This window comes from Cupressus sempervirens, chromosome 9 (assembly GCF_028749045.1).
Source record: "Cupressus sempervirens isolate cs-2001-9-10 chromosome 9, ASM2874904v1, whole genome shotgun sequence".
NCBI lineage: Eukaryota > Viridiplantae > Streptophyta > Pinopsida > Cupressales > Cupressaceae > Cupressus > Cupressus sempervirens.
In genome coordinates this window covers 711,527,600-711,548,304 of record NC_143126.1, presented here as the reverse complement: position 1 = coordinate 711,548,304, position 20,705 = coordinate 711,527,600, and the positions used below count along the sequence as shown (strand labels likewise).

Below are 20,705 nucleotides of genomic sequence, written 5' to 3'. Positions count from 1 at the left end.
CTAGTTGCAGCTGAATGTCTTGTTTTATCCAAAGATTACTTGTTGCAACTGCAAGACCCTAAAGGAGACAAGATGTCTTTTACATAAGCAGAATGAACTTCCACACTGCACTGGCTTAAGTACCAGTTTAAGAATATTTGGATGGTAATTTTTGAATTACATTAGAACTAGTTTTATATGACCCATCATTGCAAAATATGATGGTACTACTACAATGCTTGAGAAAGACATTATCACATGTAAGTGTATAACAACAAATAGCATTCTTGCTGAGAAAATCTGGGAAGTTGTTTTGACACAGAATCCATGTATCATAACAGCCAAATCAAGTCCATGATTCAAATCACAAGATTCAACTGTGTGATGTGTTTACTAGCAACAAGAAAGAATTAAAGCTTTAGAATAAGAACTGACTAGCTTAAACAGTAAAATAACCACACAGCTAACACTAAGTAAAATTGACCCACATGCATTATGAGATAACACGTGCAGACAGGAATAGAATAATCACAACACAACAATAGCCTGCAGAAGACTATGAAATTTGTCTGCAAGCTGAGTAAGAAAATAAGAAGAAACCAGATACAAGTGAAAAGGGACCTCGTGTTGCACCTACTATGGACACAATGATTTGAGAACAGAATTTTAATGCCAGATTTTTGGCAAAAAATAATGTAGTGAGAAGGAACAAAATCAATTCTTTCACCAGACAGTATAAGACGAAGAATATGAGCAACTTTCAGGGAGCAAGCAGCTCTTGAAATTGACAATGAGATAAAAGTAACATCCTTATCAGCTCACAGAGGGCAATATGGCATGTATCCCAACGAGCGACCAATATCAGTTACTATATCATTGCATTTCATCAAAAGGTACAACATCTGATGTGATATGTTTGGACGATCAGATTCCATTGCCTTGTTCTCAATTGGTGGATTGACAATTCCACTACTCTCAATGGGAAGAGATGTGCCGGAAGGTAGGCATACATTTTCTATTTGTAAAGGTTCCTCCATGGGAGTCTCCAATACAAGATTGGGTTCCTCTCTACCTAATAGAAATGTAACTCGGTTACTTTCTTTACCACTATCAATTCCATATTCATCTGACCTTTTCAGGCAGGACTTCAACTGAACAACTGGTTGTAATTGAAGTGCCAACTTAGGGGTACCCTCTGCTGCAGCTTCCGCAGTCCCATATTTATCTAGTGATCTGAGTGAAAAAGAATCTTCTTGTTCGATGGCTGACAGTGATGAAGGCATTTCATCATTACTTAATCTTGGCGATCTAGTCAACTCAGTGGTACACTGTAATACTGAAGTTTCTTTCTTTGGTTGATAATTTTGTTTTAACCAAAACTTGACATCTGCTTGGCCAAACAAATTATTCTCAGTAGCATATTTGTAAGCCGTTTCTCCATCAGATCTGTGTTTAAAGACAACCTGAGCAGAACCTGATTTGCAATAAATCCTTGTTCCTGAAACATCCAATGGCCCAAACCGTGCAAACCTCACTTTTAACTGCACTTCTGAGGGCAATGCAAAACCTCGTGGGAATTTCATGCAAAGTGCCATTGGCACTTGAAGAGATTTAGATGAACTTGATAGCCTGTCAACATGAGATTTCTTCAACACTTTTGGCTGCAACACTGATTCATTCTCTCTCAAAACACCTGATGACTTTGGAACAATAGATGGCGAATTTGATTTCATTGATGGTGCAGAATCTAGATCTTTTAGCTTTCTCAACCTCTTCAAGCTCAAACCATCTGACTTGATTTCAAGCTTCTGTTTCTTGTTAACACTCACATCAGGTTTCTGACTTTTACTTTTTTTCAAAACCAGAGAAGCAGAGTTCTCCATCTTCGACCTTGTTTGGGTTAAAATTTCATTTGACGCCAAATAGGCATTTCCATTATCCACACCATCCTCAACATTACGATGCTTAGAATTAGACTCTTTTACACCACGATTTTTTTTAGTCTCAAGGTCAGATTCAATCTCATGTAATGAAGGCAAATTTTTAGATGCTGCTGAAGATGATGTTGAAGTCAGACTCTTTTGATAAACCAAAGATCTGAACTTTAAAAAGATTTGAGACACTTTTGCTGGGCAGTCTCTCTCAATCCCATAAAAAGGATTTAGTGCAAGGGATAGCAAATCATCCATGATCTCGGGAATACAAAATCTAGATTCTTTTGGAAACACTTCTTTGCAGGGAATTTTATAATCTTCAGACTGATCAGGTGATATAGAGGAGACTAGCTGATTGCCATCTGTCAGTGCATCCATTCCATAATCCAGAGCAATTGAATTATCTGTGCCTAAGCCTGATGTCAAATGCTTGGATGCTTCTGACTTGTGTTCAATGGTCTCAGAGACTTTACACTGCTTCTCAGCTGGTTCAGAGTCACCAGACAAGTGTGTATCATTGCTTGAATTTTTTTTGATTCGTTTAACCTTCTTATTACAGCTTCCTTTAGAAGCTGAAGATTTTGCAAATTTGACAAGTCTCTTGAAGCCTTTTGTCTTCTTGATAGCTGCATGGTCTAAACTGCCCAATGCTAAACTTGCAGTGATATTGTGACCAGCTTCAGTAAGATCCATCGATGCATCTGCCAAAGATGCAGACAGCTGATTGGAAGTCTTCTCTGCTTCAATTTCAAGGTTGACATTTTCAACCATTGCACCACTTTTATCAAAGCTATTGTCTGATCCTTCAGATTTCAGGATTATTGGTTTACCGGACTTAACAGAGAGCAAACCTTCAATACCATCGGTGCCAACATTTTCAAGTGCATTTTCTGCTTTTTGTTCTGTCTGACACTTATTAAGAGATGAAGTATTGGAAAGGTTCCTGCTGTAAAATTCTTCACTGCTACTCCTTTCCAAAGCAGCCTGCTCATGTTTAGGGGTCTTCATAACAGAAGCCGTTACTTTATTGCCATGTTCAAGTTTGTTTTCAATGAATGGCTCCTTGTCAACATCCATCAAACTTGCCTGTATCACCTGTTGCTCTCTTGATGCATCTCTAGAATCAGTATCTTGAAACTTCAATTGATCTGAAGGTTCTTTGCCACTAGACATCTGTCTTCCCTCTAAGTTATTCACCTTATGATCTATCACATCACATATTACTGTAGGATCAATCTGGTGCTCCCCCTCCAGTGATTTATCTGAACCCGTGCAATTCTCAAAAGGTTTTATCATTTTGTTAATTTTATGGTGGGATAATTTAATTGACTTCAGATCACAATCGACTTCAGCAGCATCACTTCCTGCTATATCATTTATGCAGGGCAAATCATTTGGCACCTGATTATTCCCTGAAATCAGACTAACAACATTGGATATCACGGCATCAGAATTACAGAGTTCATTCAATTCTTGTACCTGAGTTGTCTTCTTTGAAACAGTGGACATCTGTGTTCCTTCCTCCTCATTGATGGAACCCATGCAAAAATCTTTCACATCTACTTCCATTTCACTTACTTGAGCCTCTGGATGGTCAAGCATACTTGATTCCTTCTCTTTGCTCAGGGGTTTCATGTGAGAAGCCTTCCTCACAACTTCTTTCTTTCTTGCTCTCTCCTCTTTATATTCATCAAGCTCTCTAAGCAAATTCCTTTTTTTATCTTTCCTTTCTCTTTGTCTTTCGGTAGACTTCCCTTCTCCATTTTGCATCCTTTTCTTAAACAAGTATCTCCCAATACAATCTGAATCATCTCCTTCTTCAACTTTAGTTTCTGAATTGGCTTGCGAATTTTGCAGAGAGTCAGCCTGCATAACATAAAGGAAATCATCACCTATACTTGAACTGCGACTGTGAACACCCTCTCGTCTCTTGAGCAAATAGCTATCTTCTGTATCACTGGATTTTCCTAGCAAAATGGACTTCCTTGCAAGGTCCTTCACCTTTACATGCATTGAATTTATTTTTCCTTCATTTACTGGAGCAGTCTCATCTCTAACATCACTGTAGCCAACTGACAAAAAACACATTTATAGTTCAATCTTCAAATAAATTTTAAAGTTTTCCATATATTGAGGAAATCAAGATACAAAAAAATTCTTTTGTCTGATTTCTATAAAGAAAAACTGCAAAAAAAGACAACAAATAATTGAATGCATATTTTGCAAACATATCCAATTTTTTATTCACTTCGTTACAATCTTTATTTGTCATCCACATGAAATGTTGCATAATGTTTGTTTCTGTTACTACTAAAATAAATTAGATTCAAATATCCAGGCCAGAGGGCAACAAAAATGATCTGTATAGTGTAGTAGCAGCAATTACAAAAAATCATGACATATTTCCAATGGTGGAGTTAAAAAGGCCTTGCAGCAGTTATGAAATTAACGAGATGGCTGTAAAGAAACTTATGCCTTCTAGGCATTTAAATTTTACAAATGTACTGTGTCCTTTACAATGAGTCTATTGCACACAAAAGCAGCCAATTATGGAAAACCTTTAAGCCTGGTAGTAAAATATGTCTGGAATGTCCACAAGGTTTTCAAATTATTTGATATCTTATGGAGGAAGAATTCTATGGTCAAATGCAACATCCAAACTGCTCTTGTATAATACTATCTTAGAGATCCTTCTCTATATCCTTTGATGGGAAAAAATTTAAATGGAAGATGGAATAATCTTATTATATGTGTTGTCCCCTTCCTTCCTTAAAATGGGATTTATTAATAAATTAATTAATTAATTATAACAAATTAAAACATTTAGCTACAAAGTAACTATCCATAAAATATATTAACAAAGATCAAGAATATAGTCTTATAAGTAATACTACTATTGAAAATATATATATATAAAATAAATAAATAAATTTTGACAATGATCTCTCAATAAGATGGTGGACACAAATCAACTTTGACTGTGCTTCAAAGGCAATCCAGGCCCTAGTGGAGCCAATCAAATCATTAGAGATTGGGAAGGGAACATGTTAGCCATAGAGGCAAAAACTTTGGTAGAGGGGACAAATATGCAGTGTTTCAAGTGGCTCTATTAGCAATTTGGAAGGCAGAAGAATTCAGAACTAGGAAGCTGCATTTGAAAAGAGATTCTATGATTACAGTTGTGGCCCTATCTACTGGATCAGCTCATATAATTAGAGGGTTGTTAGATGAATTTGAGAACTATCAAATTTCGCATGTGAAAGAAGAGGGGAACTTGGAAGCGGTTGTAATGTCAAAAGCCGGAATTAGATGGGCAGACAAAGTTTGGGAGGAGATTATGGAAGATTCCAGAACAGTCAAGGGTGAATGGTTTGATTAGAAAGGGAATGAACAAGGTAAGGAGCTCAATTATATATGATAGAAGGGGGTGAGTAAGGCTGAATTACAAGTTAATTCCATTTTGTCATTTGGGATCATGGATGAATAGATGTCGTTTCATATCATTTGTGACTAGAGTGGCACTGATCTACAATGATGGCTACATACATGACAACAAGGACATGGTTCTCAAACATTTAAATTGTGATTGGATGTCTACATCCAAACTTACATTTCTTAATACCAGTGAATGGATGTGTTTGTCCTCATTTACAATGTAGTAAAGTGATTGGAAGTGTTTGTCCCCAGTCAAATGAGTTGGTGATTATGATTCTATGTGTGTGTCCCCAATTATAATTGCTGTAAGCTGAAGTGTATGCCCCTATTCATAAACTCGATCTTGGATAGATATGTTTCTCCCTGTCCAAGTTTGATGTAAGGCCTTAAATAGAAGTGTTAGTCCCCATCCTTGGTTCCCTAGGTAGAAGTGTTTGGCCCCAACATTGGATGAGACTATAGAAGCATAGTGCAGCTAGTTCCCCTGCCGCTACTCATACCTTTATTTGTTTGGTGAGCTACTGTGTAAGGTCATCAAATCTCGTGATGTACTTTTGCCCCGTGTTCACACTGTGGGGGTGTTGGGAATTAGTGCTCACATAGGTGCTTAAATTAGCTATAGATTTGTTGAGGAACAACTTATGTTATTAGCATGGTCAATTAACACGGTATTGTGTGGTGTGTTAAAATAAAACTGAGCTTCAATAATAACGCACTAACTATTCTAGGTGTCAAACTGATTAGTTGTTGATTATATTTAGATAAGTTGTTTACAGAGCTTCCTATTATGTAGTAAATGGAAATCCTATTTATATTAAGTGTGATACTATATCTGGAATATTTTGTGAAATGGTGGGGCTTCTTGATTATTGTAACAATAAATTGGGTTCAAATCCTATTGTTGTTTCTCGCATACTAACAATCCAGGCAAGTGCTTAGGCTTTAATTCACCACAGAAGAGCCCAAGGTTACCAGTATCTTCTAATGTGCAACATGTTTGTGTGTGTGTGTTTTATATTTGCCTAAAAGTCTAAGATCATGCCATCAGAACATATTAAAAGATTCAATGCTCACCTCCAGATTCCAACTCGGATTCATCCTGACCATCTGCACCAAAATAAGCCCTGCTCTCTCTAATCCGCAAAGCACACTGATAATCCTCATTTACTGAAACAAATGTTGTCACTCGATAAGCAAGCACTTCTGCAACAGACTTGATCCCTGAAATGGACTTAGCTTGGCCACTGCCTGGCAACACTGCCAGATTCCTAACAAAAGAAAGCATATTTGCAGGCTTGAAAGCATTTTTTGCCACCTCAATTTGCCTGAGCGAATATAAACCCGGGTTCACATAACCCTGTACATCAACATTCACATATCCCACCTGCTTCCTTGGCCTGAACGCATCACCATTGCGGCATACACACATCAATCCCAATGCTGCTCGCCTGCATATCTCATCCACAGCCTCCTCAACAGCCTTTATAAAACCACGTTGCATTGACTGCTTTGATTTCTCCACATAATTTTGCTCAAATGGCACCAGGTCTGATTCAAGAAACCATCCGTAGCTGCTGTCTCCAAAGAAAGCAATTAAAATATGATCCGGTTTCAGCTTCCGGGCCTTTGGCGCAGCGAAAATAGGATTATAAACCTGCCCAGGCCACCAGGGATGAGATTTCACCTTTGCCCAAACCATATCTCCTTCCTGGAACTTCCTCCTTAAATCACTACTCTTATCTCTGTCCACAACCTTTGCAATCGTATCTCCCCCGAACACATAATGCTTAGCAGGTGAATCATTTTCTGAAATAAAATCACCGTCATTAGTAGTTTCAAGAATAATCTGCTTTTTAAGCTGACCCTCGTTCAGATTGTCGACCTTCACATCCTTACCTGCATGAGGCAAAACACCTTCAACAGGTGTGGCGTTCTTTAAAGGAATGCTACCATCACCATTATCATTCATTGAAAAATGCAATTTTTTTTTCTGACCCTTATTCTTCCGCGACATCTTTGCATCCTTAATTCTGGTGCGCATCATGCTTTGCAAAGGAACATCCAAATTATCATCATCAATTAAAAGATTAAGATGGTTTTTCTTCCAAACCTTATCCTTGTTCTCTACTTCTACATCTTTACCTATGTCACCTGCATTATCTTGTGAGGGAACATCGTTGTTACCATTGCCACTTTCGAGAATTTGCTTATTTCCCTTCTGAATCTTATACTCCTTATCGGTCTTTGCATCCTCGCCTACTGCAGGCACATCCCCTTGCGAGGCCAAGATGTCGCCAACACCATTATCCCTTAAAGGAATAGGCTTATTTATCTTCCGACTCATGTCCGGTCGCAACACCTTCGCGTCCTTACCACCGGAAAGCACATTCTTTTGAGAAGAATCATCAATGTTGCTCTTATCACTTGGACAGATAACCTTTTTAATCTTTTCACTATTGTCCTGCTGCTCCACGACCACATCCTTACCCCTTCCAGGCAAATTATAACAAACAGGCAACAGATTGTCCAAAGGTATTTGACGATCACTATTATTTTGAAGACACGGTGGTTGTTTCTTCAGAACATCCCCCTTTCTACTGCGGGTCAGCATCCTGCTTATAGGAACATTATCATCATCCTCGTCCTTCTTATCATGGATCAAAATCCTACTGACAGGAGTATTACCATCATCCTCATCTTTTTTACTACGCATCAGACTCTTCATAAGAGGAACATTATCCTCGTCCTCGTCCGCGCCAGAACGACGTGATTGCATTTTCGCCATTCCTACCAAATCCTCAAACGCAGTGTCGCCCCTCTCACCAGAAACCCTAAATACTTCTTCTTTCTCTTCCTTCGGTATCAAAAGCTGCTCCGCGCCATTTCCACCTGCAGAAACCCTAGAACCACCATTTACACAAACGCTAGAATTCTCATTTGCACAAACCCCATTATCCTCATCCGTACAAATCCTGGAACCCTCATCTGCACAAACCCTGGCACTTCCGCCTGAACAAACCCTGGCACTTTCGTCTGAACAAACCCCAGCATTTCCCTCATTACAAACCCTAGGCTCTTCAATTTTAACAGCTAAACCATTGCCATCTGTATCATTTGAAACCCTGACGGTGATATTGGTCCTGGGACGCTCTGTATTATTTATTTTTTCTATCGGCTGAAGGAAGCCCTGTGAAATTTGTAAAAGTTTATTCTCAGCAGCTAGGCGCTTTTTGCGTACCTCGTTTCGAAGGGAGACCATATCGTTAAAATTACTTTTACAGAGGACTGAAACGAAGCAGAGATTTGCACGTACCTTTTCAAATGATAGCCACTAGGTCGCCGGATCGAATCCCCGGGGGTTATCTCGTTGCACAACATTACCTATTCAAACGTTGTAGCTTATAATGCTTCCAAGGTTTTTATATGAAAATAATTTAATTGGGGAGGGAGAAGACCTTAAAAAAATTTCCATTTTACCGGAACGGTCGGTCGCAAGTAGGTCGACTTCACTACGTCGGTCGTCTTTGTAAGTATGACAGCCTCTAGCCATGGCCACGTCACGTAGTCGGCATATTTCTCTGTTAGTACATCAAATACCAACACATTTGTTTTTAAAAATATTTTGGAAAATAGAGTGATAGTTTTGTAATTTATTTTGTTTTTCATCACAAAAGTAGAGATGAAGAATAAATGTTTGAAAATTTTGTAAAAATTTATTGTGTTTTAGATTTTAGAAATTTCATGAATAATTAATTTTGTAGGAATATTGTATTTACAATTAACACATAATTAAAAGGAAGTGCAATGATTACAATGAGAGTAAGATATAATTAAGTGAGTACTCTATTAGGATATTTATAAGAGCTTTTTAAAGCTACTCTATTAAGAGATTTAAACCCTAAAATACACGTTAGAATGTTTAGTACCTAATCCTTTAGTTAGCACTTCACTGTTTGATAAAAAAATTGCCCTTATGTAGTATAATATCACCTAACTATGATAGATTTTCTTTGTCTCTGCTCAAAACTCTTCATTGTACTACCCGGTCTTAACTCTCAGATTCACCTCTAAAACTTCACACACAATCAAATTCTACACACACACACACACACACACACACAGTATACAAACTAGGTCACAAAACCTCCTTAAATATATATTTTGGTGAACCTTCTAGATCCAAATCAAAGATCTAGAATCAATCCTTCTGTTGCTTAGTATTTTTCTTATTGGTGGATTATCTTACCTAGGGATTAATGATCTTCTTTTGAATATGTAATCACCTCCTCGATATAAATGGTTAACATATAATTTTGTGCCATTCCAAACAAAAATGTGAAACTGTGTTGCTCAACATTTACATCACACTAACGCTCAACATTAATTATTTCATTATGTTGTCCCTTGGCCTTAATTGTGCTTGACATAAATTGAACAAGGCCTTTGTATCACTTGGCATCAATTACTATCCCTAACAAACTTGACAATCACTGAAGTACTCAGTGATTATTAGCTCACTCGACAATAACTACTGCTCGACACATGACTTCAAATATTTACAACTCTTCACTCCTTAGCTTGAGCTATATAGGATGACTTAGTCACGGTGATGACCAAATAATCTTGCCTTGTAAATTACTAAGTGTCTAACACTAATAGAAAACATGAATTAGGGGTCAACACTTATTATCTTGGAATATTCTCATGTTTCTCTCCTTCCATAATCCCCAAAGAACTATGGACATGGAGGAAATCCATAAGCTATGAAGCATACCATCTAATATTAAAAGAGGCTAAGAAGATAACATACTCTTGATAGAGCTTGAAAAAGCCATCCTTACACCTAGTTGTGAACATAGTCATTTTCAACACAAGGTTTCATAAGGGCATTAAAGGAAAATATGGTCCATTGATTCTTGCTCAAGTCTACATAAAGGGCATCTACTTGGACCTTGAATACCAAACTTCTTAATTCTATCCATAGTGAGGGCCCCTTGATGAAGGACTATCTAAGAGAAAAATCCTGCCCTAGGAAGGAAAAACTTATCCCAACATAGTTTGAGAGGAAGAAGCATCTTGGAATAACCTTGGAGTGATTCTAGATACCAATATCCCATTTTTGAACTATATTCTCCATTATTGCCACCATCCCAGATAATGTAGTTTTGCCCCCCCTCTAAGGATTGTTTCCTTGATTTTAGGATGGTTTTAAGAAGGGTTTTTTCTTCCAAGGGAATTTTTTCATAATCTAAATCCTTTCATTTCTATTTCAACTAGCTATCCTCAAAAATCACATAATTGCTTACCTTTGAGCCCTAGTTGGATTTCAAATAAGATTTTGTTTGTCCAAGGGAAGGGTAGTGATGTAAGGAAACTTACAACCAAAAAATATAACCATTCCCACATAACCCATAATAGATCGGAAATAAATATCTAATTAAAATCCATATGCAAGAGAATAAATGACACAAGCACAAAAATGTGACACAAGATATATCCTAATAAACTCTCATTGAGGGAAAAACCTAGCCTCCATAAACATCCATCACTATTTATTATTCGCCAAAAACACCATTTCAATATAACCATTAAGCCTTCAAAGCCAAAACTACAACCAAGTAATCCATGTGAACGAGTATGAATCCACACATCCTAGTCTGCCTCACAATAGGTGTGTGATAATCATGCCCAAGGCCTTACTTAGGAATAGTTTATTCAATCTAAGGATTACTTCCCTCACCATGAGGTGTATTTAATTTGTCAACCCAAGGACATATACTTGAAATGGTCGGCACGGTATGTGCACTAGGTTTCTTAAGAAGTCATTATGCTTATGTTGCAGGAAAGTAAAATGCACTAGAAAAAACCTACACTAGTGTTGAAGGAAAGTAACACAATTAACTCTTTACTAAAATGAATGTTGTAAATACAACTAAACACTAACTTATATTTCAACTCAGACCATCCACTATAATTGCTCTTGCAAATGTTGCAGGAACACTCACAAAGTATGATGCTACAGGGAGAAACTTACAACTTCTACTTGAAATACTGGAAATGTTGAAAGTAAATCTACACTACTCTAGTCTAATCCACCTTCCAAGTGGGCCCCCTTAGTTGGGTTTTTCTAATCTACTAACACAAAATGTAAACTAAGAATTACTTCATTATATTCCAAAACTTCTTTCATAAGAACAATACATGAAACTATAAAACAACTCATTATATTCCAGAGAAAAAGAAGGAAATATAATAACTCGCAGTATAAGCAATAAAGTTTGGATAACCAATTCAACACAATAGTAAATGTAGAGGGAATATAGCAACACTTCATCCCTACATTCCTAGAATAATAGTTCCTCCTTTGTAGTAGCTATGTCTCCTGGTACCGTTATGGTTCTTCCACCATGGTTGGACTTTAATGCTCCTCCTAGAATGTTGTTGACCATCCTCCAGCTTCTGCCCTAACAAGTCAGTTATGATGCAAAATTATTTGTAAATAAACATAATCAAATTAAATCCAAATATTATAACACACATTCTGATGGTTATATGAAATATTGCATTATATGTATAATACTGGCAAAATATGACATAACTATCTACCCATGGGTTAATGGTTCTATCTAAACTTAATCATAAGTTCAAGTTCAACTAAGCACAAGTTCACAAATGTCTTGGCAGTATTAAAATAAAGTATTAAAATTATCATAAAATATAGGCAATAATTAGCCTCGTCACATCCCATGCCATGCTTCCAACTTTCACAAATGCTCCCTTGGCTAACTTGTCAATCCTTGTCTTTCTCAACTTTCATTTTTTTTCTTTTTGCCCTTCTCACCAACAACTACCCTCATGGTTGCTTATATAGTAGCAAGCTCCCACAAAACCACCAAGTGGTATTACATATACTATGTGCTACCTAACCCATCGACCCCCCATTTAATATTGGACATTTAATTCTTTTTCTCCAATATTATATAATTACATAAAACATTATCACAATGTTATAATACAACTCATTAAGAATATCTCATGGAAATTCCTCCATTTAGGTGCTCCTAGGTACGACATTACACAATATAATAAAAAAAATACTATGTAACAATATTATGCAACACACATAATCTCAACAATCTCCCACTTCTTGTATACATTGCATAGCGTGAATCTGTAGCCAAGTAAGTGAACAAGTAAACAATCCCTCCCAACACATCCACCATTGTGGATAAAAGTACACCATGTGCTTCATCTTGGTACCCACAACAAAATCAAAGTATCCTACATCTCAAACATGAATAATGTCCCCTCCTATTATACCACTACACCAAACATTCATAGAAACCATACAAAGAGAAAGCCACCCAACCTGTCACATAAGAATCATAAAATCTTGTACCAACTTAAATGTCAAGCACAAACACTTAATCCAAAGGAAATCACATGGATTTGTAGCTGTAAAATAATACCCACATCAAGTGTGAAACCCATCCAACTATGCATACCTCTAAAGGTATACCAAGTGAATCTCATATAATCAACATATCCAACCTAAAACCTACAATCACAAGCCTTAAGAGCAGTACTTGCCACATATATACCAAGAATTCCCCTCTGCAAAAGATAATATCAATTATGTAACCAATCCACTCACAACATCCCAAAGAACTAAATCCATGTAGTATAAAGGACATCCGCAACACATCAACCAATAATTTGCAAAAATAACTCTGATAACAAGTCTCCAACACTCTCCCAAGTCCTCTACAACCAACAAAGGAAAGAGATAAAGAAATAACCATGTCATTCATCATGTGACATAAATGAACACAAACTAGTGATCACAAGCTCCAACCAATTTCAAATCCACTGTAAGTGAAATAGAACATTTAAGAAGATAATCAATACCAAAGGAAAAACCATGCAAATCATAACAATGTATCATGTCCTTCTACACACACCTCTAGATATAAACTATTCCAAGTAAGATCTCCTCCATAAAACCCTAACCAAGAAGCCACAAAAATACCCAAACCATACAATATAAATAATCATGGATGCAAGCCTCTCATAAGAAGATCAAACTCATAAACCATTCCCAAACCCAGGAATAACCATTCCTTATCTAAGGAATATGTCTAATATAAAACCATCTCCAAAACTCAACTAGCATAACAACATATATACATGGAGATAACCAATGTTAAACGATCTCTCAAATGAACCTTTCAGAACTAACTCATGTAACATAGCTCAAGATCCATACTGATAAAAGACAAGCATAAAATGCACCTAAGAGAAACAATAGGTAATACCTCTCAAGTAGTGAACCACTAAGTAGACTAAGAGTGGGGAATGAAAATGGTCATGAAGATATCCAAGTCTCCAAATAAGACTAATATATAAAAAATGTCCTCTAAAGTCATATTAGGTGAATGCCTCTCATAATTCCTACTGAAACCATCAACTGTTCTAACAAATACTTCTCTAATCAATATTACCACTATCTCTAACTATCCATGAGCACTAATAACCAACCAATCTATGCCAACTCCAAATGAAGCATAGCAATATCATGAAGTACCTAACAAATGATCAATGCACTCAATACAAAGAAACTAAACCAAGATCAATGTCAAGGTTCCAACCATGGCCTCATGAATATAAACATGACAACATGATCTAAATGATATCAACCAAATAGATAATATGTTTCATATGAACATACCATAACATGTCAAAACTCTAAACGTATATCAAGAATATACAATGACATAATAATGAAACCATCCTAATACCAAGGATAACATATCAAATGAAAGCATAAACCACAACTCTACCAAGTGTTTGTTTCTGGTGCCTGATCAAGGAAGTAATGTACATCCTCCATAATTACATATTGTACATGTTGTAACTAATTTTAACCCTAAAGTGGCAAAAATACTTGTATAAAATAGATTAGGGTTAGGGATTTCATAAGGTGTGATGTGATAATAGCTTCTTGCAGTGATATTGAGTTGTAAGGGATTATAGATTGTAATTAGGTTGTAATCATTGGATAATAAAATATTGGACTCATTGTTGGTGGACATAGCCCAAAGATTGGGTGAACCACCTTAAATCTTTGTGTCTTGTGTTCTCTTTTGTGTGATTTATTATTTTTTGATATTGTTTATATTTGCTTGTAATTGTTATTTTTGTCAGTGGCTAATCCTAACACTAAGAACCTTGTGAGTCTTCAAGGTGCAACCATCTCCACACACCACAAAGAATTGTGTCCATACACCATGAAGAGCCAAGTGCACCATGCAAATGTCAAAGATGCTTTTGCAGCAATAGGTTCTAAGACATCCTACAACATATGAAAACACTCTATGTGTATACCAATGCCAATAAATCTTACTCAGCCATGGTACCAAGTCACCCATGGCATCATAAAACTTGTCTCCTACATGAAGTTCCTCAAGGTCTACACACACAACCAAAGTGTTAGTACCAAGTGAAACAAATATCTTCAAACCAAGAAGATACAAACCTGACTAGGAAAGAATCCCCTACTGCCACCTCATCATTGTCACAAACTCCCACTAAATTGTGTATCCAAGCTATCCATGACATCATGATGAAAAAAAAATCCTCTTTAACCATGAGAATCAATCAAGGCATCAAACCATCAAAGATCTCACAGTGCACATCATGAGCTCTTCAAAAGAAACCTAATAACCATGGTCCCCAACCAAAGAAGATATACTACCATAACCAAATCATGAATTCAAACAATAAACATCAAAGATGTACTTTTATACTTAATCATGTCATGTCAAAATCTATGGCATCATGATCACATCTATGAACTGAGCATGTAACTCTCAAAGTTTCCAACCTATCCAGCATAAAATAGTCAATCACAATCCTCCACCATGATTGTACCTAGTAACAACATCTCATCCCTTCTACATGAAGGGAAATCAAAAAATTAGGTGGTTAAGGGCATAGACAACCCAAATCCAACCCACCAATTTGAAAATGCATCAATAATTAAAGATCAATGGGCTAAGATAACCCATATTCAAGCCATAAATGCGACCAATAAGTATAGATCACTTATAACACTACACAACTTGTAGACCCAACAAGTCATCATACATCAAACCAAATACTAATAACCATATCATCATGAGACCAATCTAAAATAGAAGCTAAGTATATAATGACATCAAATCTCAAATCTCCAAAACATACAATGTCATAAACTCACAATGTTATCATAGTCAATATATATCATAAACTATTCAAATCAACGTATCACATAATAAACCATGCCAAACCTACACTTAGTTTGAACTAATGTGTAGAACTTTCCATTAACTATTTGAAGTCCAAAATTAGACTCGGTATGCCCAAGTTATGCCCAAAATTATGCTCAAAATAAATAACATCTAACTTGTGGGCTCATAAAACCCAACAAAATGTCAAACTCATGGCATCAAACCTATACTAGGTTGTAGTGCTCTGATTATCTTTCCAATGACTGTAATAAGTCTAAAATATAATAGCCTTAGTGAAAGTTATGACCATTTTACCAAGACTATCTTTTTACAATTTGCAATGCAATTTGTTTTTGTGACAAAAATTTTGACGTGATTAAAGTTGACAGTCATCACAAGTTGAAACTTTAAAAACTTTGCATTTTCTATCAACATGCCCAAACTAGGGCATATTATATATATAAATTTATGGAAAAGCCATCTCGAATCCAATGGTGAGGTTCGTTTTTACCCAAGAGGTCATTTCTGCAAGGTACCAACTAAAACCCTCATTTAAATGAAACATCCAAAAAACTATTTAAACCAAAACATTTACATGCCCAAAATATACCAACAACCCATCATAACAACAAACTCAAAACCCTTAGATATGTAATAAACAACCTATAAAACCTTGATATGTTGCCCTTTCTTTTATCCTCTCATGCATTATCATTGATTCAATCTAGACTTACAACAACAAAACCATTACTCTGATACCACTTATAAGAAAACTTGCAACTAAAAAATATATTGTTTTCCACATAACCCATAATAGATATGAGATAAATATGTAATTGATATCCATGTGCAAGATAATAGACAACATGACCATAAAAATGCGACACACAATATATCTTGTGAAACCCTCATTCAGGGAAAACCCTAGCCTCCAAAAGCATCCATCGCTATGTATTATACAACAAAAACACTATTGCAATACAACTATGTAAGCCTTCAAATCCGTAGCCACAACCAAGAAATTCATGTGAACACACATGAATCCACACATCTTATGTCATGCTTCCAACTTTCACAAATGCTTCCTTGGCTTAATTGTCAAGCCTTGTCTTGCTCGACTTTCATTTTTGTCTGTTTGCCCTTCTCATACAACAACTATCCTTATGGTTTCTTATATAGTAGCAAGCTCACACAAAACCACCAAGTGGTATTACATATACCATGTGCTTGTTGGAAGTCTTATTGAGAAGTGAGATACTGGGGACGGAGGAGGGGAGAGGGAAGGGGGGGGGGGCACGTGAATCAGGATCTAAAAAACTTTTCAACTTCTTCTAACAAAATCAAATGCATTCACCATTTGCCCATCTCAAATCTAAAATATCAACTATATAACTATCATGTTGTATTAAACGTAAGTATACATCATATCCATAAACATGAAAGTAAATATACACACATAACACAAGAAATTTGGTTACCTAGAAACCCTTGAAGGTGAAGGTAAAACTAGGGTGGGGATGACACCCACAAATCTTCAATACAACTGCAATAAAGTGTGCCTATTAAGGCTACAATGTTTGATCACTTCTGGTGATCTACCTTGTGAGGGGTATGCCCTATTAGGAGCTTATAAGACTTATTCAGTCTACCTTGATTAAAGGATTTAAAATTATAACCAAGTAAGCACTCTGTTAGGAGATTTGAATAGGCTTGTTAGGACCACTCTGTTAAGAAATTTACCCTAATACACTAGTTAGAATGTCTCAGTACCTAATCCTTCTATCAACACTCTATTACTAGGTTACAGATCGTCTCTATCCAATCTCTATTTGATCTCCTTGTCATATATATTATGTTCTGCCCTTCACTGCTATGTTTGATTTCTTTGTCTAATCTCTCAAATTCTAGAAAACATGCCCTCCTTTGTTATTTCTTCATCTCTACTCGCATCTTTGTGATTTAGGGTTTGGTTCCCTATTTAAATAAATAATTGATGAACCTTCTAAATCAAGATCAACGATCTAGATTCATCTTTTTTTGTCATTTAGTCCTTTCATTTTTTCTAATTGGTTATACTACCTTCATAGGGATTGATGTCCTCTAACAGAATGCATGCTTCTTAGCCATCTCTACAATCCATAAATTAAGTATATAAGTTAGAAAAAAATGGTTTACATAAGTGTTTGTGCGATCACAAACATGTATGTCAGAATTGGTTTACGTAGCACTTTAATATCTTGACGCTTGGTTACAAATGATATACATGTTGTCCCTTAGCTTCTCAATGTTCGGTAGTAATTAGCTTACTTGACATAAACTATCTCTTATTTTCTCAACATTAATTGACTTTTGACATGCTCGACATACACTATCACTCAATCCAAACTAGAGTACTCAACAACCGAAGACCTGCACAACTCAAACTGAAATGTGAATAAGTCTATCATACATGTTGCTCAATCCTTATTGGATGACTTAGTCATAGTGATGACTAACCAACTTTGCCTAGGAAATGAGTAAGTGTTTAAGACTAATAGGAAACATGGCTTAGAGATCAATAATCTCCCCCTTTGACATTAGTGATAAAAACACTTTGTCATGTCTTGTCATTACATCCAAAATTACAAAACAAGTACTCCCCCTATGACTATGATTCAATCTATATACATCATATATACATATCTCCCAAAATTGTTTCTCCAAGAATAATATTATATATTCACTCATTTTTTATCTATGTTTCCCTTGTAGCGAATCAATCTATGTATTTCCCACTTGATCAGTCAAATCAATCACACTCCATATTAGTACCCCCTTATTTTTGACACTTATGGATGTTGGAATGCTGGGGTTAGATTATATTTGTCCAAAAATGTCTTATGAATATGCATAATCATTGCAAGTGCATGATCCTAACTAGATCTGATTGATTCCAAAACTTGTATCTTTACTTCTAACTAAGCAGCTAGATCAACCAAATTATTTGTTGCAGAAAGATGATGGTCTCTCTTAACCAATACTTGGGCAGTTGAAAGTTCCTTTTTCATCACCTCCAAGGGAGGTAGTAACATGCACTGAATGGAGAACAATTTGGCTCTCAAGTTGTAATCTTTAGCATGTAACTCGACTAACCTTCCTTGAGTACAAGTTAGTCTATTGAAATGAATAGAACTTGAACTTGCATCAATGCTCAAAGAGTTTGTTGATGACTTCAAGTTTGCATGAAGTATATCAATAGACTATTCATTCTCTAAAGTGAAGAACTCAACATCACAAAACTTGCTATACAAAGAATAAATACTTTGCAAAGATCCTTCTATAGTATTTACAAGATTTGAAAGTTCAACCTGTTTTATTGCCATCTCTGTGGAAACTTTCTCCAAAACTTTGTCGTAGATTTCTTTTTAGACCCATCTCATCAGTTTCTCATTGGTCTCAATGAGGATGTCCTCATTATTGACTTTACGAACAATATGAATTAATTGATCAATTATTAGTTTTTGCTCATTTATAGTATAAATGTCAAATGCATCTGTACAGATGTCTTTTATTTCATGCAATACTTGTTGTTGCTAATGTTCTCTTCTCAACTCTTCTTGTTTTGTCCATCTCTTCAAGAGTTCTTGTAAAATTTGCAGTTGTTCAAAAGTGATTGTGTCTGGGTCATACTTTGGAATAATAATGACCTCATCTAATGTCACTAGCTTCCCAAGTGGTGGTTGCTTCATCTTCTTCTTCTTTAACAAGAGTGGCCACAGGGGTTGGATATTGAATCACAATGAGATATTTTTTCCATGTTCCTTAGCACTTACATCTTCTTGACCCTTCTCCCCAATTATGACTGATGTAGTTTGAAAATCATCAATTGTAGAGGTCATAGTTGGTGCACTCTCAATTCTTGAGGAGTGTCTGAGGTTGCACTCATCAATGTTGCATTTTAATTTCTTCTTCAATCAAAAAAATTATATTTTGTTGTGTTTCATTATGAATGTCTTCAATGGTGACAACATCGTGTTGTCCACTCTCCTCTTCCTTTCTTCTTGTCTGCTCTTTTAGAATGTCAGGATCAATTATTTCTGTGTTTTCTTTTTCCTCTTCTCTTGTTGTTGGAAGAGCCAATAACTCAAGTGCCTTTTGCCACACTAGTGTGCTTTCTTGCAAAATCTCCTCTATCTGGTTTTTCAAAATCTTATTGTCCCTTGTCTTGGGCAAAAATTTTTTTGCAAAATCTTTTAGGGCAATAGACATGTGAGTCTTCCCTAAATCTGGCATTATTTGGGCTAAAGTTGTCTCCTTTATTTTTCTTTTATATAGAATGACCATTTCCATTTTGCATCTAATTTATTATACAATTCTTCTAGTATATCTTTGCCTAGCTCTATAGGTGTGTACTTGAACTTTGCCATCATATCCAACATTGCTTGTTTAATCCTTTCTTTATTTTATTTATCTAAAGAATCATAATTAATATCTTTAAAACCTAAAATTCCTACTAAATTTCATACTTTCACATACTTGATCAACATTCTTAGGAGGTATTCTGGGAACAATTTGCAATTTGCTCAAATCATCATACTCAATTTTCTCTCCTTCATCTTCTTCATCATCAAGCATAACAACTAACTTCCTCCTTTGTTTCTTTTGTTGACCCTACTTGATCTCTTGTTTTCTATTTGGTGTGCCTTTTCCCTTAACTAGCTTGGTTATCTTTGTTGTGCCTTTCTTTGGTGCAACTATAGGGAATGTTGTTTTAGATCCTTCTCTTGTTATCCTTCTTTGAGGTGTAACATTTTTCTTCAAATCCCTCTTGACCTTAGGATATACTATTACAATTTTCTTCTATTTTGTTGCCTTAGGCTTGACAACCACTAAGTCTTTTCCTTTTGATTCTTTTGCTTCTTCTTCTTCTTTAGATTCTTCATCTTCTCCTTTTCTTCCAGTAATCTGCAAAGGTCCTTCACCTAGTTTTCCCTCCAGATCAACAGTCATCTTCTTTCGCTGTCTATCCATCTTTGGTACTTTAGTTTGCATCATCATTTTTTTATTGTTGTCTCATATGTATTGAATGGCTCAAAATTCTTGTCAATCT

General features: G+C 36.0%; 1 protein-coding gene across 4 annotated transcripts; it reads right to left on the bottom strand.

The window, feature by feature from the left end:
* Positions 1 to 583: 583 nt before the first annotated feature.
* Positions 584 to 8,742, bottom strand: LOC149540700 (uncharacterized). 4 transcript variants are annotated; one of them, XM_089801799.1, is made up of 4 exons: positions 8,662 to 8,742; positions 7,245 to 8,535; positions 6,423 to 7,154; positions 584 to 3,985 (listed from the first exon to the last, which is right to left on the bottom strand). In XM_089801799.1, the coding sequence occupies exons 2-4, from the start codon at positions 8,131 to 8,133 to the stop codon at positions 798 to 800; spliced, it is 4,809 nt and encodes a 1,602-aa protein (XP_089657925.1). In that variant the 5' UTR covers positions 8,134 to 8,535; positions 8,662 to 8,742; the 3' UTR covers positions 584 to 797. The 4 variants fall into 4 exon arrangements, with proteins under 4 accessions (XP_089657925.1, XP_089657923.1, XP_089657924.1 ...); XM_089801797.1 differs by having other exon boundaries at positions 7,245 to 8,742; XM_089801798.1 differs by having other exon boundaries at positions 6,423 to 8,535.
* Between the last annotated feature and the right edge of the window lie 11,963 nt (positions 8,743 to 20,705).

What these genes read in the sequence shown, in the direction of transcription:
- LOC149540700 (XM_089801796.1), bottom strand. Translation starts at nt 8,607, where the DNA reads ATGGTCTCCCTTCGAAACGAGGTACGCAAAAAGCGCCTAGCTGCTGAG. An exon ending in ATCCGAGTTGGAATCTGGAG is followed by an intron (nt 3,986 to 6,422) that starts GTGAGCATTGAA and finishes GTTTTTTGTCAG; the next exon opens with TTGGCTACAGTGATGTTAGA.